At 41.8% G+C, this 24,229-nt stretch overlaps 1 protein-coding gene across 4 annotated transcripts in view; it reads right to left on the reverse strand.

Moving 5' to 3' along the window:
* CDHR1 (cadherin related family member 1) overlaps nucleotides 1-24,229 on the reverse strand; it is a 72,598-nt gene that overhangs the window by 8,669 nt on the left and 39,700 nt on the right. For all 4 annotated transcript variants that reach the window (XM_071438738.1, XM_071438741.1, XM_071438737.1 and 1 more), the window contains 10 exons: nucleotides 23,038-23,154; nucleotides 21,325-21,468; nucleotides 18,918-18,996; nucleotides 15,981-16,081; nucleotides 14,045-14,248; nucleotides 10,861-11,013; nucleotides 6,621-6,785; nucleotides 4,489-4,556; nucleotides 1,784-2,012; nucleotides 645-899 (listed from right to left, as the gene is read on the reverse strand). In XM_071438738.1, the coding sequence (XP_071294839.1) occupies nucleotides 645-899; nucleotides 1,784-2,012; nucleotides 4,489-4,556; nucleotides 6,621-6,785; nucleotides 10,861-11,013; nucleotides 14,045-14,248; nucleotides 15,981-16,081; nucleotides 18,918-18,996; nucleotides 21,325-21,468; nucleotides 23,038-23,154 (1,515 nt within the window). The remainder of the gene's footprint in view (nucleotides 1-644; nucleotides 900-1,783; nucleotides 2,013-4,488; nucleotides 4,557-6,620; nucleotides 6,786-10,860; nucleotides 11,014-14,044; nucleotides 14,249-15,980; nucleotides 16,082-18,917; nucleotides 18,997-21,324; nucleotides 21,469-23,037; nucleotides 23,155-24,229) is intronic.

A 24,229-nucleotide genomic window follows, 5' to 3' on the forward strand; every position in this document is an offset into this window, starting at 1 on the left:
AGTTACAATAAATAAGAATCGTGCAAGCATGTGCTGCACACCATAAATCCCTGCTTGTTCTTCAGCTGACTTAAAAGCTGAACTAAGGAAAAGCTCAACCTACATGTGCAAGACTGTTTTAGAGTCTTCTTGTTTCATCTGCTAATAATGCAATTATTGAACTCCCATCTGAAGTTCTATGTACTTTAAAGCATTTCTGTCAAGTTTTTTCTCATTTTTCCTATGTCACTTAAGTTGATTTCTCTGATTTAGTTCACTCTGACCCCAGCTGTTTTCCACTCACTTTTTGTAAGGGAAAAAAGATTTTTTTTTTCTTCTGGATGAAAATAAAACAGCAGAAATGTAGTAGTCGGGATTTACCTTTACTCTCAGAAGTCCATAGACCTTAATTCAAATCTAACAATCTCTAACAAAATCTCATCTCCCAGCTATATTATGCTCCTACCTTTGTACCTTTGCAATATTTCTGATCAAAATATCTTTCACATTTGTGGCTGTAGAATCCAGCTTCACCACAAGGCTATAGAAATACTCTGCAAAACAGAGCTGGCAAGAAAGTCTCAGAAATGGAGCAAGCAATGTCTACCCTTTGGTGCCTTTCAGTGATTGTCTCCCTCAAGGATTTTTCTAAAACATTTGCTTACCTCTTCTGTGATATCAATCTTCAGAACTGCTGTGGTACTGAAAGATGGGGACCCTCTGTCTTTGGCCTGGACCACCAATGACCATATGCAATCTTTATTGTTTGTGATGTTGTGGATGATGTCCAGAGATCGGATATAGGATTTCAGCTTGATCTCCCCAGTGCTTTGGTCTATGTCAAACACATTGGCTGGATCTGCTTGCATGATGGAATAATCCACAATGTTGTTGGGTTCTTCTGCATCTTGGTCTATAGCCTGGTAGGGGAAGTGTGAAAAACAAAGGTGTAATTGTTTGTATCTCTGCCTGAGGACAAACACCTTCTGATCATTCACTTCTGATAGCATCTGTGCCATGACTGGGCTGCTTTCATTTAATTTTGGAAGGTAGGCTACATTTTCTAGTGAAAAACAGCAGGACTAGGCTCCTTTCTTTATAAATTACTTCTATTTGAGATGAAATAAAATCAGAGGAAAAACTGACCTGTAACCTATCTGTAGAATGCAAATGGTCCTCAGCTGGGAGCTTCTCACACAGTGTGGGGGACCAATGTGAAGTGATAAAGAACAATGGGATTAGCTCCATGCCATAAACTATAGCTGCCTTAATATTTGTGCTCTGGCAGAATAAACTGCTAACATTAGGTGTTGTGTGATCAGGCTTCATGGTATGCATTTAAATATGTGTAACATAGGATGTTCTGCCTGGGAATTGTTGCATTTTTTCACCTTCTGTTCTGCACTGGATTATTGGTTATGGTTCTTCAAAACGAAGGGAACTAAGTTGTGTGGTTGAACACAAAGGGGTGTCAGGAAGGTTATGTGTTCAAAACCCTTTCATTCACTTATCTTGTTTGGGCTTCTTGTGATCACTGTATAATCCAGGACTGTCCCCCAGCTGATTGTTCAAATACTGTAACAGGACTTTATATTCTGCCTATAGAATTTATTTCTCCTTCTCAGCAATCAGTAAATACTATAATTCTACACTTTAATCCATTTGTTACATCCAAATGGCTGTGCAAAATAAAGCTGCAAGAAAAGACAACTTTCAGACATTCATCATAACCCCTGAGAGTAAACAGCAGAGCCAGGGCTTTTCCAAAGCACTCTGCTTTGTGACACACGGTGCCATCTCTCACCTCTATCTTCACTGGTGACCCAATGATCATTGTCTTCTCCTGGATGTTTTCATTGAACTCTGGAGAGTGGTCATTGACATCTAGCACGGTGATAAACACTTCAGCCAAGCTGTATTTCCCATCTGTGTCCTCTGCTTTCACATAGAAATTATACTTTGAGTTCACTTCAGCATCTAGCACAGCCCAGGGCTGGGTGTAAATTATACCTGTTGATGGGTGGATTAGGAACCTGGAAAAGAAGCAAGGAAAGACTTTTGCTCACTTAATATGTGTTTAGATGCCACCTTTGCTCCAGGCTGTAAAGACTGAAATGCTGTGCCCAGACACTGGTACTCTTCACCTAATTCCTCTCTGGGTGATGTTTCCAAATCTTTCACTCTACCTGGTGTTTGTCTAGTTCCTTTAGGCTTGAAAACCTGAGAACTATCAGTGTCTCATAGTTTTCTCTCTCTTGTGCCATTTTAGCTGCATTTTCCATTAAAAGTCTTTGTCCTCAGTAAATGCTCAGTGTGATGGCCTTCTCCCAGAGTGATTTTCTTGCATTAAAAGGAAAAACATTAAGCCTATTTTTTACTTTTTTTTTTTCAGTTTAAAAGTACAGTGTAATAGATTATGTCCTGCATAAATTAAGATTGATTTATGTCACCTAAATATCTAAAAGAAGTGTGATGCATCTCATATTTAAGGTCTTCACTTCTCAGAATGGGTAGGAAAAAAATCTGCTCTTAAATCTCCCAAACTACAGGGTAAATTATCTTTTCCAAAAATAACCATTTTCCATAGACTGACACTAGGATGGAGTGGGTGTTCAGATTTATCTGTTGCAAGTTCAGTTTTACACATTTGTAATTATAGAGGCACTGTCAAAAGTGTCAGCCCAAAGTTTGGATTTATAGAGAAGACACCAAAAAAGTGTCTTTTTAAAATGGACTGCCACTGTAGGCTCCAAGCAGGAGTGCTTTTAACAGATTAAGTTTTTTATATTTCCTTTGATCAATGTACAGGGTAGCAAAATATTTTCTGTATTCCAGCTCTGAATGCAATTGAGAGTGATGATAAAAGGGGCATTTAGCAATCTAGAATCTTCAATTGTTCTCATAACCCTGTTAAATACAAATACAAGTTTTGATGAAATCCAGGATCTGTAGGTGGGAATAGCTGTGTAGGAGACAGTGCCTGTGCTGCCTCCTCAGCACCCAGCCCAGCCTAACCATGCAGACAGCACTCTCATCATTCTCATTTTAGGGGAAGAATAGAAGTGCTCCCACTGGCAGCTTGGATTATCAAAGTAGGATTGCCATCAGATGGGTTTCATCTTCTACATTTAACATTATTTCTCTTACTCCAGTACAACTCATCTTTCTGCCCACACAACTGCACACCCACTGATGTAATATCCAAGACAGAAACATTGTGCCTCTAGCTGAAATTCTCCTATTTGCATCAAACTGTGTGTTCAGCACATCTAGAGGTGCCAGGGCTAGAAAAATCAATCCAGCCTTGCAGAGTGATGCCATTCTAGCAGGAGGAAAACAAACAAAAACACTTGAAAAGGAAAAGTTCACATCATAATTTCTTCATTCAACAGCATAAGAACAGTGAATCTCAGCTGCCCCATAATGCCAATCAGAATAAAGTTGATCTTATATTTTTTTTCCCCTAAATCCTTTGTCAACAACCTTCTCAAGCTTCTTTCCACCAGCTGCTGCATTCTAAACCTAAGAGGTCTGCCTGCATGACATGACCTTTTCTTGCTTCTCTCTGTGCAGTTAGCAGCTAGCTTAAAGACTTAGTGAAGAGGCTCAAAATAATCCATCGTGGAAATGCTCCCAAATGTGTATCCTTCTGGCTACAGAAGTGGTTCACCCTTAACATCTTGGATTTTGGACTTTGATTGTGCCTCCTAAACGGCTTTCACCTTAACAAGAAGAGTTCAGCTTTAGCTCCAGGTGGATAATATACAGAGGAAAAAAGATTCTTGAGATGAGTGCCTGAAAAGCTCAGGCTTTTCATTCATTTCCAGCATCCTGCCCTGCAGAATGCAGGCTCCAGCAGGAATATCTATGACAGCCATGTCATTGATTCCACCATGGACATGGTGTGAAGGAACCAGTGTTTCAAGCTGTTCTACCCTCAGCACTGTTCCCAAAGACAGGGAGGCATTATTACCAAATCAAGTAAGCATCAAATTCCTTTTTTCCTGATGCAGGACTATTATATTTTAGTATATGAAAGGCTTCTAACAGCCTTTGCAGCTGACCTCCAAAGCTGAAGTGTATATCCTTGAATATCTTGTCTCCCTTGATTTATCTTGACAAGAGCTATTTGTAAAGCCATGTGGAAAGGGAAGGGGAAAAAACCCAAGAAATTATTTTTCTGTAGAACTGACTTTTCACAACTAGACCAAAATCTCTCTTTCTCTTACAAGTATTTTTCAAATGGTGATTGAACAAATCCTGTGTATTGATACTTTAGCTGCTTTGTATCTCTTTGGGGGTTTGTGGGTAGAATTCCTTGGGTTGATGAAATAGATGTTTAATGATCACAGTAGCTTCACAGTAGTAGTTCACAGAACTCACAAAGAACATGGCATAAATGTTCTTGGAAATGAGCAGACCAAGAATGAGCTTGCTAGCTTTCTTTTAAAATTATTTTACAACTCTGCTCAGAGGTTATGTATTTTTATTTATTTACTCGTTACTTACAGATCTGCTCCTGTTCCATAGATAGAGTACTTGATTTCTCCCCAAAGCCCTGAATCTGGATCTGTAGCCTTAAGAAAAGAAGAGAGTTTTACTTTACTAAAATGGAAAAAGAACTGTTTCATTTTTATTTTAACAGGCCCAAATGCTTTTCACTCTCTTTTCCATTACATTTTTAGTGGGAAACCACATGAGCAAATATGCACCTAGAAAGTGCACAACCCACCACCAGGAAATGTCCCTGCCAGCCCCAGGAATGCTGTCCCTGTGCCGGGGGCTCTGGCACAGAGTGACGCTAGATGGCCCCATCCATCCACAGTTACCTCCCCCTCCTTTGATAGAGATGGAGATAATCTCAGTGACATGAACACACTGCCAGCTCTCAGACCTTCCTAATTATCAGTTAAACATTAATGAATATTCCCTAGACAAAATTATTTACTTCTTATATTGTATTTTTAAGCTTCTGCTTGTTTAATTAAGTCAATTTATAGTAATGAATAACAAATATTTCAATCTATACATTGTGTTTCAGCTTTGTTTATTTTTTAATCACTCTTGTGCCTGTGTGACTTTTAATAATGCATACACTACTACCAGATGATATCTTTGTTTCATGCTCTTGTTGGCTTCCTTTCTCAGCTCAGGCTTAGGCAAGCTATTGATTTGGTAGCAGCTATTTCCATAGGCTCCTGCTCCTCTGATAGCTCTGAGGAGGTGTTACACCATTGGATCTGGCCATCAAAATTCATGGTGGTGCTGGTTGATTCATTCATCTCCCTGTTTAAATATCTGACAACTGGAACAATGTCTTTGATTCCTGCATGATTAACATAACACATCTGCAGCCCTACTGGTAGGTGTAGTTTTGTTCTTTGGCATGAGCTTGTCAGATTCTCTAACCCCATGATTTTGACCACAGCCTAGTTTAATACTGTCTAACTTCACTTAAAACATCTGCATACCTGGGACTTCTTCCAGAATTGCCATTCTGAGTACTTGAAACATCTTAGGTTTTCATATATAGTTGTGAATCTGGGTCAAGTACTGAGTGACAGCACATGACTAAACTTTACATGGCCTCCTTCAGCTACACGTTCCTGTGCACTTTGGCTCAGAAATTTTATTGCTTCTGCAAACATTTTTTAAATCTCTTCTTTTTTTGCTGTCCACATCCTAGAATTTTTTTACTCCTCTTACCTCAAAGATAGTTATGTTTAAGTGTCTGTAATAGATTTCCTATTAGTTTCATGCAATAACCTTTTCTCTATTGTTTATATTTCAGTTCTTTGATTCTTCCATTGCTAAAATTTGCCTTCAGCACTTTATTATTCTGATTATTTAATCATCTTTCTTACATGTTGCCAGCTTCTGCTGGAGATCTCTGGCAACCTGCCTCCACCATCCTTACCTGTGCAGCCTCTGCAAGGTGACTTGCATCCCCCACCAAGGCCAGGTGGCCAGGAGTTTTCTTGGCTTTGTGACATGAGGGCTGTTTCCAGTCTCAGCAGTTGCATTAGAGAGAAGCAGCTGGAAATGCTCCTCCAGCACTCAGGGCCCATGTAATACCCTAACTTTCTTTGTATGAAAATGCAAGATACTGGAAAATCCATAGGCATATTTTTCCCACTGTGAGAAGATGCATCCATAGGGATCTTTTTTTCCCAGTCCTAAGCACTTTCATTTTATATTCTTGCCCTCATTAACTGTTTCATGATCCTTTAGCAGCCAGGTTCCTCCCAAGAGGAGGTGACTAATACCTACTAAGCAGCCATCTTGTTTTCTTTTTACTCATACTTAAGCAAGCAAATCCAGTAAATCCAATTCCACTTAGCCATAACTGAATCTTCCCACTGGACACTGATTTGGCTGAGGCTTTCTTAATACTCAAGGGCCATGAGATTTGTCTTAAATGCAGATGGCTCATGTTGTTCTAAATAATATTTGTCTAAAACTTTATTTTTTCCCAAAGTGATTTTTTTGGGTTGATTCTGGAAAATAATTGGAGTTTGGTCCAGAAGTCAAATGTTGAGTAAGATTTGCTATTTGCCCTGTCCACTATTTTTAAGGTACTTGAATTGTTTCCACAGACACCCTGAAAAGAGAACACTTCTTAAGAAGTGAATGAAACTTACTGTAACAGCAACTACATTGGAGCCCCCTGGGGAGTTCTCAGGGATCCTGGCAATGTAGTAGTCAGAGGAGAACTTGGGGACATTGTCATTGGTGTCCAGCAAGCGAATCACCACGTCAGCCGTCGAGCTGAATTTCTCCGGTGTGTTCACCTCTATTGCAAGAAGCTAAGAAGAGAAAAACCAGAAATCACTACAAAGCAGCTATTAGTTCTCTTAAAGGAGCTTCCTCCACCAGCTGTGGCACATCAGTGCATTTTAGTCTGGTTGGAGCAGACAGCTCAGAGAGCTCAGAACCAGGGAGATGATGAGCCAGGTCAGTGTGTGGCCTTGGCTTGTTTGTATGTGCTTGCTTGAGGATGGGCAGTCAAACTGTGGGGAGAGGCCTTCAAACCCTGTGCATTCATATTAGACTTCATGTGACAGATGTGACTAGTCATAACTAACCAACACACATCCAAAAACCAGAACAGAAGTTGTCAGTCATCCCTGGGCAGCTCCTAGAACTTTGGGAAACAGAAGCACTGAATTATTTTGAATAAGCACATAAACTTAATTGTGATCTTTTGCAGAGGAAGTTCTTCATCAAGAAAGAAGTCAGGAACAATAAACTGCACCAAACAGGGTAAAAAGATGAGGGAACCAGTTGTTTTGAAGCAGCATTACTCCTACCCAAGTGCTGGATGGTCAGGCATATACAGTAGAATCCCATGTCCCAAAGATTGTGAAGAGTTGTACTACTGACTTCATGGCACTTCTACCCTCATTGCCTCACGCTGATTAGGAGTTCATCAGATAAAATGAGGGCTTTTGAATTGCCTCACTGTCTCTGAGGAGAACAGAGCTCTCTGACATCACTCATTCTTATAACTGCTCATCTGAAAGGACAGGCAATCACATAGAGTAAACTGAGTATTTACTGTATCTATCTGCTCCTTACTGAGCAAAATCTGCTGGATTTGGGGAGCATCAGTAGGATGCCTCAGCTGGTAGAGCAGCAAGCTCAGGTGGTCTGTGGTGGTTCTGTCAGCAAGAAAGAGCAGTTTCAACAATGGGTACTGAGATCCACTGGGACCTTGCCAGGGTCTGTCCCAGGTGTCTGCATCACACAGGATCAGCACTAGGCCATCAGTCCTGGGCTCTGTGGGGGCTGAGCCCAAATGGCTAACACCAAAAACAATGGTCTAATGTTTGGTTTTCATGCTTGGGCAGAGACACAGTTAACACAAAGCAGGAGGGCTCTAAGAAGACAGCACACCATGAATAGACTACTGGGCAGGACATGAACTGAGATCTAAGAGGCTCAGCTGAGAAATCTGGCTGCAGGGGTTTTAATTGCTAGGGGACATGTCCCAGGAGCTCCCACAAAGAGGGAGTGCCTAAGGGAGCTTTGGCAGGAGCAGCAGGGCTGCTACAGCATCCCCTGCTCCCCTGGGAGCTGTGGAGCTGATCCTTCCTGTGCAGGGACCATGGGGAGTGATGCTCCCCAGCAGTGGCACCCCCGAGTGCCTGGGGGACACCCTGGGCTCAAGGCTCTGCTCTGCCAGACTGGGACAATTTGTATCACCTCCAGGTAAAAGCAGAAAGTGGGGAGCTGTTCAAGTAGACAGGGAAAAGGCTATCTCAGTGTCATCTCCTAGAGCTGTGTCTGCTGTGTGGACATTTATAATGTTTGGTAATAAAGAGAAGAAATGAATCTCAAGGGATTGCTTGCAATTAATTAATGCTGCTCCAAAAGGGGAGCCTGGTCACTCCATTGCTGTGACCTCCCAAACTTTTGTGTTTGGGAGTCTCAGGTGGTGTTGCAGCAAAGAAATTTTTGAAGGGACAGCCATGCAGACATCAGCAAAAACCTCCTCATGAGAAATCTCAGTTTCTAAAGCAGTACAGAGGTAAAATCTTAGTGCTGATTGTGCACATGGAGCTATTACTAAATTATAACATCTTTGCTGCAGCAATCAGCCCATCTTAATACAACTTATGAAAGTTCAGTATTTTTACTATGTTTTCTACACTCATTTTTATTCCCTCTCCTTTAAGCAGCCACAGTCCTGCCCTGTCAACATGCTGACAACATCTTCCTTCAGGGAGGAAATTTTGTCAGCTCACTTGCCTGCAGTGTCTTATGCAGACCTGTACTGTTTGTATCATGCAGAGAGAAAAAAAAGGGTAAAACTATTACTTCACAGGACTACATATAAACAATTCATACTTAGGTGCCAGAAGAGCAAACTGACATGCAATCTTAAAAGTGGTAGGTGAGTTTTTGAAATAGAGTTTGATTTTGGCAGCTGAAGACAATCAGCCTCACCTGGTCCTAGTCTTTAGATGTGAGTGTCTGCAGCATGTCCAGGCTCCTGCCAAGGCAAGATGCTGAAGGAGATGGAGGCAGGAGGTTTGCCCCCAAATCATGGCAGCCCATAACAAGGTGGGACAGCAATATCTGGCCCCTGTGGCAGAGGGACTGCAGAGATATGTGAATTACCACTGCTGCCATACTTTGGGAAACCCATTTGAGCTCTTAGATAGCTGAAAATGAAGGAACTCCTGACTACCACCTACATTTAAGAGCCAGCACGAAATGGAAGATAGGTTTCTCTAGCAGCCTTTGCTTCAGAAAGTTTTTCAGTGCATCTCCCAGACAAATTAGTTTTAATTACTCTCTGGCATTTTACTCTTCAAAGATGAACTAGAGGAGAGGGATCACTGCTTACAGAAAAAAACCCAAAACCCTGAAGATAACCTCTCAAAGCTGTTGTGAGATCCACATTAAATAGAAATATATTTCATCCAAAATTCTAACCAGAATGACTACACTGACAACTAAAACTGGGTAGGAAGTGATTTGAACTTTGCAGGAAAGTGAAGCCAGCAATGAGATCTTTATAAAGTATTTGCTGCCATACATTGCTACCATATCATCCATCTGCACCTTCTCTATTTGGAATCCAGAAAAAGGCTGCACTTTTTAAGCCAAGTCTTATAGTCTCCAGTAGCAATAATTTTGGAAAGTCTTTCTCCAGTAGAAATAATTAAAAAAAAACCCCAAAAAACTGCTTAAGCTATAAAAATATATATCCTTTTTCCTTGTAATTAATTCTTTTGGTGTTCATGGCAATCACATTAACTACTTTGATTTCTATTGGCATTCATGAGGAGGCCATGTGTAACTCCTTTACTGATCTTTTGGTAGTTTAACCTGAATAAATGTGTGCTTGTTATAATTAGTTTCAGTAGCACTTTATGGCCCTTTCAGAATCTTCCACTTTAATGCAGTAATGATGCCTCATATTTTTGTAGCATCTATAACCTATAAAGCTCAAAATGGCTTAGGAACATTACAAGAAGAGGCCTGAAACATACTGAAGTGAAACTTGCTGAGGACACAAAGCAAACCATACAGCAAGGGGGAGAACAAAATTGTGGAATTTTGGCTTTTGGACTGTGCAAAAAGTGCCCCTCTCTGTATGTTACAAAACTAGCATATGTTAATTCTCAGCTAGATTGTTTTGGCAGTTTTTTAAATGATTACAGGGATTGTCTATGCAGTTCTTTGCAGTCAGAACTGAAACATCTACACTCAATTTCAGAGGCAGCTGACAGAAAACCAGGCTACTTAATTATCTTGTTGATGAGCCAAAGAATCCATCAGGGAAGGTGATAATGCAAGGTTCCAGCTTTTGGATTAAACTGGTTCTTGCAGGGCTGGTTTAGAGCATGGGTGAGCCTCAGGTCAGCCTGCAAATGGCCACATAGATAGATAGACTCTGACAAAGGCAGTGAGCAATTTTGGGGAATTATCTTCCAGTCAGCTGGGGTCTTCAGGCTGCCAACATCCAAAAGCATGATCGTGAATCAAATTACTTAGCACTAAGTAGGTAAAGTTCTTGCTGCAGAGAAATTAGGATTTCATCCTGTGAATGTATCATTGTGAGTGCAGAAATAACACCCTGAGGGTTCAGTCTAGAATGATTCAGAGCCACCAACATGTACAGTTTCCAGAGAGACATAAAAATCAACATTTTGCACTGACTGGACTAAATCAGTCCACAGATGCATCCATTAAACCTTGTGAAGGTGGTGAACCGGAGGCAGCAATGAGTTTCCCTTACATGGACTATCATGTCTCTGATAATGCATCAGACAGCTCTGGGTGGATTAAGAAGCTAAATCACATCAGATACAAAAGCCATCATACTCGTACTGTACACACTGAAAAAGAGGACCTGGAAAGCAGAAGTACCTTGAAGGTTAACACCTTGAAGCTTTCATAGTCAATGGCAGCAGAATTTTCCACTATTATTGTAACCTGAGCCTCATTCAGGACAGTTTGAGGAACCACTCGGAAGATGCCACCAGGTCCAACAAGACGGAGGTTGAATTTAGCATTGGCTCCCTGTTGATAAAAGCAGATATGACATCGATTGTTTTCAGTAATGTCAGGTTTCTTACAGCCTAGATTGCTCTGTTTCTTCAAACTACATGAAATGAGAATGAGCATTCCTGCTGAGACCCCTCTACTCTCCATCCCCTGGGCAGGAGATCACTAAGAAGCTTAGTTGTATAATCCCTCCAGCCCTAGTCACAAGACAGACACAGCTTTTCTTAAAATAGATTGACTGGCTTGGTTATTCTTTCAGTCATAATGGAAAAACCCTGCAGCAGGCCTGGCTAAGAGAGGAGTCTTGTGGCAAGCAGCCTTGGGTTTTGTGCCACGTACTGGGAGCTAGACAGGGATGACACCACGTGCATATTGGCAGGGAAATCCTGCCTCTTCCTGCTTCCTGCCAAGGAAAGGCAACTGAGCTGCTCCAGTAAGGACAACACAACCTCACAAACCCAGCCTCACAGAATGGTTTGGGTTGGAAGGGACATTTGACATCACCACATTTCAACTCCCTTTCCACAGGCACAGACACTTCCCACTAGACCAGGTTGCTCAGAGCTCCATTCAGCCTGGCCTTGAACACTTCCCATGTCCAGCCTGTGTCCTAATAACTCACATGCTGTGTGAGTTGTTCTTCATGATGAAGATGCAGAATCACAAAGACAGGCAATTTCCAAACAGAGGTGGAGTATCACATTTTGCACTGATTGGATTAAGCTAGCCCAGAGATGCAAACACCAAATCTTTTTGAAGTTGATGCACTTGTGAGGAGAGAGGCGCTCCACTTGCGCAGGACAAAATCTGACACACACTAGACAGCTCCAGGTGAAGTGAGAAGGCAAATCCCCTTACACAGATAAACCTTCTAGCCAGAGAGAACATGGGAAGCAGCAGTATCTAAAAGGTTATCATCACTTGTATGCAAGTAGGGAGAGTGAGCCAGAGGCAGCTGGCCAGGCTAGTTCTTTTAAACCAAACTGGAGCATGGAAGAGAAAAGATGAAAGGGGGATCCTCATATTTCTGCCTTACAGGAAAGATGTGAAAATGAACTGAGCCTACCTCACCAAACTCTCTGGCTTCACCAATTTCTCAGTGTCATGTTTACACTGTGAAAAACAGCCAGATTCACTGCCTGCCTGGTGCCACGCTCTGCCTGTAGCATGAATCTTGAGATGATGAATTTCTAATAATAACTTTCAAACCGGACCACTTTACTTTCAGCTGTATCCCTGGAGAGCTTGTTATGAACAGTTCTTGAGCAGCCCTAGCTCATGTCAAGAGAAAAAGGATTCAGCAGTATGGAAACAGAATGACCTTGGATCCAAACTCAGTGGTGTGTGTTGTTTGGTCACACAAACCCACTCCCCAGCTTCAAAGATGATAATGGGCTCTCTTTTGCTGGGTGGTAAAGCCAAACACACAAAGCCACAGCTGCTGGGCAATGGAAAATGGTGCTGATGGGAAGAGTGGACAGTCTGACAATACAGTCAGACAAAGTCATACAAAGTGTGTGGCACATGGGACTGTACATGATTAGAAGGGTGGCATGGGACAGGGAGAGAACTGCCTCCCTCCAACAGCTGAATGATTTCTGCCACTGATGTCCGTGGAGCCCAGATCTGCTCAGAGCCAGCCATGCTGCTGCATTCCTCCAAGTAGACAGTCATGGGACACAGGAATGACTGAGGGAACAGCAGCACTGAGTGCTAAGCCATGCTGAAAAGCTCTGGGAGAGAAATTTCTGTATCATTTTCTTGCAAGTAAGCATAGCATTTCCATCAATCTGTAGGCCTAAACCAGACCTTAACCACAGCTTCCTCCTCCTCCTCACTTTTTTCATCCACTCCTCCAAAACAAAGAGTCTCTAGCAGCTGTGGCAGAGAGAGACACATGTTTAATTTTCTTCTCTACAGAATCATCTTGGATAGAAGGGAAAACATTGCATTCTCTGCCTTAGAAGAAAAGCCACCCATCCCCCCAGAGTGATGCCTTACGCTATACTAGGAAGCTTCTTGAGAAATCTATACAGTGTATTTATCAGTGTTTTCTGCTTATTTTATAGCCTAACTTGCAGCCTGAATATTTTGTCAGCCTAGATATATATTTTGTCTCTAAAGAGAAGAGATGGGTTTTGTTTCTCCCCTTCTGCAGCACCATCCCCCATGACAATAGCAGGATAGACATAGCACTGCTTTGAAAGCAGTCATTTTTCTGCTCGCTGCAGAGCAGCAGGAGGAAGAGGGAAGAAGCCAGTGGGTTTGATAACATACAATACCATCAAACCAGCACAATACTGAGCACAGTTACAGAAGAGAGCTCTTTCCAATAGTAATACAATTGTCAGATGCATCAAGCTTTCTTCTTGTCACTACCTAACCTGAGGCTAACTCAGATGGATGTCATTCATACAGTATTTAGCTTAGAGGTCCCTATGCTGCCATAGCACCTACAGGTATCACAGGTCAGTTAGACAGCAGGCTGAGATGGATGGAATCTTCTTTCCTTTTCCTTGATCTGAAAAGAGTTCGTTTGGCTAGGGCATAATTTTTAAGAGTACATAAAAATATCATTCCAGTGGGAATGATTAATCAAAGCATGCACTGCAGACCCTGACTGTAACATAAGGGCCAGAAGAAGATGCAGACAGTAATTGCACCTGAAGTCACTAAAGGGCTTGGAACCTCCAAGAAAATCTTCAAAGGGAGTATGTTCACAGACAATATACTGGCAACAAATGAACACAACCAGCAGTAAGGGAAGTTCATAAGGATTGTTCAACTTCAGCTGCCACAAGACCTGGGCTGCAGGTCTAGGACCATCCTTCCCATTGGCATAACAGTACAGGACAGACTAACTGAACTCCTGGATCCAGTCTCTCTGTGGTACTGGACCCTACCACTGCTTTGTCTGTCCTAGGCTTTTAGGGAATGCAGGTGAAACAGCTGAGTTTCTAAAATTACATTTCTCCATCTGAGAGCTCTTTCTAGTCTTTAGGAAAATAGGACAGGAAAACTGAAAGTCTGCTTAGTTTCCATTTACCTGATCTGAATCATTGACTGTGATCTTCAATCCCCGTAAGATTTCACCCTCTGGGGGATGCTCGTACATGGTCAGCTCAAACCTGTTCTGGGGCCCATTTTCTCCATAGAAGGTTGGTGGGTGGTTGTTGAGGTCCACCACCCGTATGGTCACCATGGCAAAGGTGTGCTCGGAGATGTCACCTTCCTGACTGACTTCTGATGCCTGCAGCAGGCAAGAGGAAGAAAAGAATGATGAAGCAGTTGTCTCCTTCTTCAGATTCATGTTCAGGTATTCTTCCACATGTACAAAGCACTCTAACTTGTAGGAAGAGTCATAGGCTTATATTTCTCTAAAACCTGAGTCCATTTCACACTGAAGTTTATGATGATTAGAAGATTATGGTAATAAACCAGTCCCAATAGAGCCCCAGTTGATTCTCCCTCTAATTTTGTCATCTTAGTAACTCACTCTGGATGAAAACAGTTCTCTAAAAGCAATCCAATAGAGGCAAGGTAATTGCTTGCCTAAAGTGTTGATAGAATAGAAAAGGAAGACAATGTTTAAATTTGCTGTGGTACCACAGGCAGTTCATTGTCTCATTGCTGCAAGGACTGCAGCCTTTAAAACTGTGAGAAAAACTGTACTTGTGGCATTTAGGCAAATATCAAAAAGTGCATGTTTATTTTTTTTTTGAGATTTAGTCTCCAAAATTCTGCTGTGGTGTTTAGATGAGCTTAATTTAAGGTGGATATAGTTTAGGCAGACAGGCAAACCTAGGTATTTTTCTGAACCATGAGATCAAATCCGTCTGGGTTTCATCAACCGGACCATGCAGCCTGATTCACTGGATTGAACCTGAGACATTTCTTATGCCAGGACAGAAACTGGCTGGTATTTTTGTCCCAACAGCTATATCTAACATGCCTTTTTGCTCAAAGGGCTCAAAACCAAAGGCACTTTCTCCAAAGACACTAGTCTGGCAACTGAGGTGTCTGTCACTGTATATGCTGGGTAATATAACACCTTTTTGGTTCCTCTAGCAGCTTTTGCAGCCTGCATGAGCTCTGGGTCACCACACACATAATTAGGAGATCAGAAAAGCTTGCAAGGCTTTAACCCATTCTGCATCTGGGGAGTGGTAGCAGAATGCAGTGAAGCAGAGCTGATAGAGGAAGAAATGGTGCCTGAGTTTAACTGAGCCCATGAGAATCCTTGTTCTCTCAGGCAGCTGTAGCTGTACCTGCCCTGCTTGAGCCCAGGAGCAAGCACGTGCCCTTGGGGGTGCTACACACTGGTTCTGGCAGTGTGCAATTCCTCAAAGCAGCCTTTAAGCCACTATTGTCCTTATCACAACAATAATGTGCAATTCCAACATGCTGGAGAAAACTGATACAGTCTTCACAATTTAATTCTCCATTTTTAAACACTTTTTCTTTAGAAACTGCTTAAAATAACACAGCCTGTCACATGAGTACTGGCTCATTGAGGTGTTAGCTCATCAAAGTGTGAGCACGTGTTTGTGTGTGGCTGAAGAGTGCCTCAGGAGTGGATGCTGATATGACACTGCATGATCTGGCCCAGTCCTAATACTAATCATAGATTTGACTGTTACCTATCTCATAACATGGAGGTTTCAAGATATTAATTCCCAGTTTAGCAATAAAATCTGGAAACACAGAGAACAGGTATCTATGGACTGTAAAGGACACTGATTCTCTAGCCTCAGAGATGAAATTAGGACAAGATGATTTTATTTGAAAGAAATAATTTGAGATACTAAATATCCCAACAATAATATCCCTACATTAGCAATTAGAGCTGCTTTATACTATCTGGCACTTTGCTCAAATATGGGAGGTAGTTTCTGAAACAGGTAAAGTCAGCTATAAATTGAACAATTTTAGACAATCATGGCATTTTAGACTAATAGTATTAAAGTGGCCATAGTACCTACCTTAACTTTTAGTTCATACACTTCTTTCTTGAGCTGATTTGGGCTTTTTATCACAGAAATGGCTCCAGTTGTGTTGCTGATTTCAAATGAACCTTCACTTCCTGAAATGAAACCAAGATGCTCTGGTTACATGCCACACTTTCTTTCTTTGAACAAGCATGGGCAAATCAACTGTACACTTCATTAAGCACATCTTTGTCCATATGTGTATCCATATGTATCAGTAGATCTGAAGCCACTCTTCAAAAACAAAGCATTTCTATCACTGGTCTGAGACAAAAACACAGATGAGGGCCTAAAAGGGCTTCCTCCTCTAGGAACAGCTCAGTGGAGTTCTTCCCTTTTGGGCAATTGTCAGCATTTTCCTCTTCTCATCCTGCTTGGGCTCCCCTCAAGCCTCAGCATTCAGGCATGCAAATTTGGTATTAATTTTATTATGCTGCCTTCTTTATATGCTGGTTTAGACAAAAATAGACATTTGTCATTGTAATTAGCAAATGCTTAATTAAGTCTCTGAGAAACAAGAACATTTCTCTCACTTATATCAGCTAAGGTGAGAAGTCTGACAATCTGTCAAAAAGAAGTACAGTCACTTCCCTCAGACAGCATCTCTGGAGAAGTGTCTTCTGGTCTTAAACACTGAGTTGTCAAAAAAAAGCTTTCAGCCTGTTGCAAGGCTGCCCTGAACAAAAAGGTTTTTTTGGAGTATCTGGGGTAAACCCCAAGGTTTCTGAACTGAGGCAGAGTGTGACAGAGGCAGGACAGGGCTGCAGGCTGACTTTGCTACTGCTACACAAGTTCCATTGATCTGGAGAGAATAGCAGTTCCAGGCAGCAGCTTATTGAGAGTGCTCTGTTTGTGCTGAAGCAAATGCCAGCTTGCAGAGGGGCAGCAGTGTCTCAGCAGGATGTCAGGAACCATCTCACATCACAGCCAAGGGCAGGCTGGTGCCCAGCAAGGGCGGCCCTGATGATGCCTCATGTACAGTATTGGCCACATCCTGTGCTTTGTGGCAGTCTACCATTGAAAGGAAAAGAGAGGAAATCCCTTTAAATGTAGGAGATCAAGGCTTCAGAAATAAAGGATGATGACCCCAAAGCCCAGCATTTTTCTTAAACTCATTTCCAATGCTGATTTTTAAACCATTTGATAGTATCCTCTTCTGCTAATACCTACAATAACTGCAACTTCATTAAAGCACTCTAGACACAACATTGAACAGATATTGACTCACAATACCCAATTATTAAGATACATTGGCCTGCAAAATACATTCTGCTTGAGAAGAAGCTTAAGTCAATAGTGGTTTCAAACCACCATACATTGTGTTATTGTCTAGTTATCCCAGGGAAACTGGTAACCTGGAGTACATGTAGCAGTATTGGTGTTCCTCCAGATGTTTAGAAGATTGGAGCATTTCCTATCATTATTCCACACTCCTAGGATAAGACAGGCTTATTAAGAACAAACAACTTCCTGTTTGCTGTAAGTGTTTTCTTGTCCTTTAACATCCCAGCCTGCAGTTATCGGAATAATGGCTTGTCAAAAATAATGCCAATGTCTGAGGTGCAGGAGTAGAAACCTGTTGCAATCTTCTTTTCTCTGTTTTTCAATTTTCTATGCACTAAAAGCATGTTCCCTTCCCCTCTTTTTTCACAAAAACAAAGCCCTTTGTTAATGGGCATGAGAAAAGTAGAACAAAAATATAACTTAATGGAGAGCAAGCTTATCTGTTATCCCCTTCCATCTTCTTTCCCACTCTTTCCTAAACACTTATCATTTATTTTTATCCCAGAGAACCCTTTTGGTCCTTCTCTATTTTCTTTGGCAATCCAGTATCTTTTCTCATTAATCTTACTTCCCTTTGACATTTTCCCTGGTTCTTCTGCCTTCACTTGTTCTCCTTATTTAATTTCTCCCTTTTTTAGTATATTTTCATCCCACTTGTTCTTGCTCCTCATTTTGTACCTTTCTTTTTACCTTTTCTCATTTTCTATCCATTGTCTTCTGCAATTCTCTTTTCCTTGATGTTTCTACCTTTCTTTTACCTGTTTATTTCCTCACATTAAGAAGGAACCTCAGCATGGGTCTCATCCCACACCAACAAAAACTCAGCTGTATCTCTCTGTTTTGGCTGCTTAGATCACTTAACACAATGAAGCACTTACTCCATAGCTCTTCAACAACACCTCAGATTTCTCTTAGGAAGTTTTGGGATCTTTCACACCTGTGAGTTGGGATGCCCAGTTGCTACAGAAGCCTTGTTTTGGAAGGGAGAGTGTATAAAACTCATAATCCCTGAAGCTGTAGCCTGGAGTTTAGTTGCTCTAAGCTGTTGTCTTCACCAGCTAATGAATCACCAATTCACTAAGTTTCACATTCATGCTATTAAAAGATGTGTGACAGACACTCTCAGAATAGCTCATGGAAAGCATTAATCTTCTGATAACATCTGTTTTCTTCCACTTCAGTGTACAGCCAATGTCTCTTCACTGGTAAATATAATTTATTCCAAAAAATCGGAGGTTTGACCGTTTAGCCTCTTTTATCACTGTACTAATAAAAATATCCCTCCAAATGCCATGTCTGGGTCTCCCAATGAATGATCTCACCTCGCAGATTAAGTGATAGAGATACTTAGAAGAGTGAATGCATCTCCCTTTACACTTTCTGAAATGACAAGCAGCCCACTGATGCCTAACAAATCAGCAACATTAACAGCTCCAAGCACAGTTCTGTGAAGAAGATACTGAAATTCACTGAAATGAATCTTGGCTATTCTCTGCTAGACAGGGCCCTGAAGTTGTTTGAGGTATTTGACATTATTTCATGAGATTTGGTCTCAGGTTTATCAAACTCTAGCATATTCTGTTCTAATTTAATGCCAGATGGAGTTTTGAGTGCCCTTCAAATTTCATCTAAGACAAGCCTACTCACCATTCACGATGCAGTAATGAATACTGTTAGGCTTTCCTCTGTCTCCATCAAGAGCAACAACAGTAAGGACCTCAGAGCCCTGGGGAGAAAGGGGAAATCACAGTCTGTGTGCCGAGATCAGAGCAGTGCAATTGCAACTGCACATTAATGAACTGAACTCCTGTAAGTGTTTCTGCAGTGAAGTGCTGGGGGCAGAGTGGGCACTTTTGCTTGTGCCATATGGGGAGCACAAAAAGGGCCAGTGCCCACTGCTCTGGGTGTGAAATGGCTGCAGACCCTGCATGGCCATGGGTGCCTCTGCCCTGGCTGGGTGGTCACAGGAATGGTTGGAAGCTGTGGCCAGGGACACCTGCCTGGAGCCACAGATGTGGAGAGAGGATTTGGAGCAGCCAATCTGGAACCCAAATTTTAGTTTGGGGCATTACCAAGATTCCCTCTGGCTGCTTCTGTGTAGGTTTCTGTGTTCCATGGCCACATAGTGTGCTGAGACACAGGCAGCTGCCAAGAAGTTATTGGGTCACTTTGGTCCTTCCTAATTAAGTTCAGACAGGCAGTAGAAGCAAATAGAGATCACAGAGCAACTTGGCCCACAGAACATCTAGGGCATAAAATTGTGATGAAAATGATGGTGATTTAACTGCCCTTAAACCTTCACTGTCGGTCTTTCTGCACAAGTAACGTGGCCATGGGCCATACGTACAGAATTTGTGTACTGAAGACCATTTGCTCATGTGACTGCTTCTATCAGCTCAGAGGGATGATGAGTGTCACATTAAAATGCTCAACCAAGTGGCAATGAGCTGTACAATTCAGGCCTCTGCACTAAAGTGTACCTGTTTGAGGCTGCAGAACTGGGGAACATTGAAGTAACTGTCAGTGAATCACAAATGGCAACAAGGAACATTTTCATGACAACCCTTGAGTGAATTTTTCAAACAAGAGCAAGGCTCTGTTAAAGCAACTGGAAATACAGAACTGTGTTTATTATCGTTTATGCTGGAAGCAGCAATAAAATCTGCCTACTGGGCAAAATGCAGCGCAGTCCCTTTGAAGGTGACAGAGTACTTGTAAATCCTGACAACTCCACCAAGGAGAAAAGAAGCAAGTTTACAAAATTAACACCAAATGCACAAACACCACTAAAATCAGCTCTTGCCTCTTTCTCTGTAGAGCTCATTCTAATGGCAAAAACCCTCACAGGGAAGGACTGATTCGTGCTTCCATCATTATATCATAATGGTGTAAGTTATGAGCTCAAGCTGGATGTAATTAACATTTATTGATTCTCATTTCCATAGTAAACACTAACTCCTGTGTGCACCTGATAGTTATTTCAAGATCTATATGTAACTATGCAGAATAAATCAATATACATAATATCATTCATTTTAAACACCTGCAAAGCACATGAGCATTCTTCTCTGCCCTGCTGAAATGTAACAGCCTCTGCAGTGAACTGCAGTATATAGTCATGCACGGGCTGCAGTGCACATTTCTGGATAGAAAGGTAAGTCACAATCTTTCCTGAAACTCAAGGGAAGGTCAGATGAACAGAGTGCAATCACACTGCTAAACTGATCAACAGCCTAATGTTGAGTAATTTAATGGGTAGATACCATTTCTTGTCCTATATATGATGAAAATTTTAATTAAATCTTATGGATCAGGGTGAAAGCTGATCCATACACAATCATGTCACTATTTAGATATAGAGAAAATTGATTAGTTTGCAGCTTCAAGAACATGTGACTGAAAATGACTGGTTCTCCTAATTATGTCCCTGCTTGACTGATAATCTGGTTGAGTTTAGGCTTAAGAGGGCTTCCTGGCTCATCCTGCCTAACCAGCCATCACTGAGCAGAAAGCATCCTGCATTTTGGGGATGTCAGGGTTGCTTCTCCCCAGGGGATGTTCATGGGACAACACAGAGAGTCTGGAGTATTCGGGCATAAATTCTGTCTGGACCTTGTACAACCAACTGTTGGTAGCAGACTGATCTGAGCTAGAAAATGAAAGCACTGTGAGACCACAGAGCAAACAGACACACGAAGGCTTTTAAGCATGATGTGTTCAGGTGAGGTGACTGGCAGCCTCCTTAAGCCTTCAGCCAAGTGCCTCTGGAGGTCTGAGCTACACAAGAGCTCTTAGTCACTGTCTGGGTTTAGACCAATGTAAATGGGCAGAATCTTTTTTGACTTCAGTGGAAAAACCAGGAAGCTTTGCATGGCAAATTGTCAGTAGATATAAGGAAGAACAAGTGTGAGATTTGGTCAGCTCGGTTCACCAAGTAGTCAAATCAGAGTTTAGGTGCTGTTTCCAGTAGAGTCTGTGCTAGAAACCTTAGGGCCATCTTGAGTAAGATGGGAAAGGCTGTACTTGTTCTCCCATAGATGAAACCAGAACTTACTGCAAGCGTGTCCTCATAGACATATCCATAGTAGGGAGTCCCAATGAACATTGGAGGGGTGTCCTGAACATCCTCCACGTTGATAGTAACTGTTGTTGTGGCTGAAAAGACTTTGTTGTCTCCCCTGAGCTTCCCACCACCATCCTAGAAAAGAAGTCATTGTCAGATGCCTCTGCTGAAGCATGTCTGCAAATCAGCTGAGGCATTGCATGGACCTCATGAGCCTTCAGAAGCACAGTTCCAGGAATCTTTTCCCTCTCTGAACATATAGATTTAATCTGTGCTGCCCTAGTCCCTTCTCTTTTCCATTTGTCCTGCTCTCCCTCTGATTAGGAAGACAGCTTGCAGTGCCTCATAAGTAATTTCTTATATTAAAAGTGATTGAGCCAATATATGCAGTCATAAATGATCTTTAGAGAAGGGATAGGGAATTCAAGGGCTTTTTCAGGAAAAAAGAATGCTAGAAACTGATGCAAAAGTTAGTGACCAAGGTCTACAACTTTTCATCCTACCTATAGTCTTGTCATGAACACAAGACAGTGCACAGTAGCAAGGTAGTGCATCTCTGGAAGGAAATAAACAGTGTACATGCTCAAAGTCTCCCAGGAACTCCAATGTGATAAAGTGCAAGCACAGAGGAGCTGTGCAGCCCAAACCTGTGAGACAGCCACACTGTGTAAGCAGTCTCTGGGGACTTGGTACAACCAGCTCTGCACCACTGATACAGCAGAGCCAATTAGGAAGACAACTTGCTATTTCAGAGGCTTTTAACACCCTCAGTCTCAGAGCACCAGCTGTAGGTCAGTAGTCATGCTGGTGTGTAAGAGTGTGAATTGTTCAACATGTCTGCAGTATCAATTCTAAAAATTCCAATTTTTTTTAAAAGATACACTGATTTTTTTTCTTCCTTACTGCCCCTAAGGTAGAATTTAAGCCAAATTTTGTTATTCTTCCTCAAATGAACCTTGGCTAAAAATACATTAAAAGGTCCATACATTAAAAAAAAAAACATATGAGCAACTCCAAGACCCCATAAGTTACAGCAAAACTGCCCTCTTTCCACCCATATGAGTCTGTCTGTGTGACAGGTCCCCACAGGATTGAGAGACTTCAGAATCTATAAACTTCTAATGCCTGTTAGCATGTGCAGTCACAGGCACAGTACTGCTGGGAAAGACAGTGGCAAGAAGGGATGTGCAGCAATATTTACAGGATTTAAATAAGCTCCTGCCATGAGGATGCAGGGAAGTGAAAAAAAGGAACATTCACAGATATTTCCAGAAAAGAAATCCATCACTTGTGCTGTGCTGGGTCTAGCTGTGGGTAGTGGCTGTGGCCCATCTGCCTGCCAGGGTCTGTCCTTGTGGTGGTAGGGCTGTGCCCTGGGCAGCATGAGGAGCCCTGAGCTCACAGGTTGCTGCTTCTTGAAGCCAGGGCTGGATACACCAACCCTTCCCTTCTAGGTGAGTCCCATGGCACAGGGAACATGAATGAAATGTGGGAAACCCCCTCCCAAATCCTCCAGATGTTGTTCAGCAGCAAACACCTGCTACCTTTACTCCCTCACCTTTCCACGTTACCCCCCCACGCCTCCAGAGGTTACAGCAGGAGTAACTCTGCTGCCTCCACATTTCAGCAGCACTTGCATTCAAACTAATTGGTCCCACTCAAACACTACCCCACCTCCTCCAGTCTCACATAAAAGCCTTTTACCTTGGCTACAACCACAACAAAATGTGTTCTTGATTTCTCGTAGTCCAGGGTGACCCCAGGTTTGATGCGCAGGACGCCGCTGTGACGGTCTATCGTGAACTTGTTAGCATGGATGTTCTAGAAGGAAAGAAAAGGAGAAACAGCCAGGGATTACACATGTGGAGAGAGGATTGCCACAGGGATTCATCTTTTATTTCATCTGCTAAGGGAGAAGACTAGAATAATGACACGGTTTGGGTGAATAATGCATTTGATGAATTTCACCTCTGTGTTTATGAACAATTCATGAACCAACCACAAGTCTGTCATTATTCAGAATAAATCAGTTACTTGTAATGTAGATTTTTTAAATCTTTTAGTATTTCATTGTGAAAACTTACACTTTTGGTTAACTCAGTTAATTGCATGGAAAGAGGTAGGGAGACTTAACAGAAAAAAGATGAAGGGAAAAGGAATTTAAAAAAAATGGTGTCACCCCTTAGTGTTTCAAAGTTCTACTGGTTTCAAAAAAAAGCAGGAAGGTTGCATGTATAGATTATTGTCAAACACAGTGGTGGTCTGGTGATTTTTGTGATGTACAAACAAAATCTAAAGGACATCTGATTTTAAAAGAGGCCTAAAAATGCCTCCCTCCATTCTTCTGAACTGGAGATATCTGTACAAACACCTCTGTTCCTGTATCTAGACACGATGGCCACTGTCAGATAATCTTGGCCATTTCAGCAGACATCACCATCTGCCTTTATCATACCTATGGAGAGATTTTTTTCTGTGCAACTTGAGAATTCTCAGAGACTGTGCCCAAAGACATGGCAAGATTTTTTCAACAACATATTTTTAATCCTTTTTGCCACACAAATATATTATAAATTAGACATAAAATTTTGAAATTGCTGCCCCTTGGTCCATAGACTATCAGCTGTCTGGAAAGAGCCCTGTGCAAAGCTGAATCCTGCACATGGATCATAATTTGTGAAATCAAAGCTAAATTTCAACAAGGCACTCAAGGTGTTCTTTCATAGTATGCCCAAGCTCTTAACAGGATTAGCTTTAGTGCTATGTAAATATCTTCTAACTTGTCTTCATATTCTTATCCAAAATTAAATATTGCAACAAATTTGCTTTGCTTTTGTTTACTTTTTTCATGTTTCCTCTTGAATAAAGGGAACTGCAGATAACCTGGATGAAACTA

The sequence above is a fragment of the Agelaius tricolor genome, unplaced genomic scaffold (genome assembly GCF_023055355.1).
Source record: "Agelaius tricolor isolate 1412-34295 unplaced genomic scaffold, bAgeTri1.0.p SCAF_13, whole genome shotgun sequence".
NCBI classification, from domain to species: Eukaryota; Metazoa; Chordata; class Aves; order Passeriformes; family Icteridae; genus Agelaius; species Agelaius tricolor.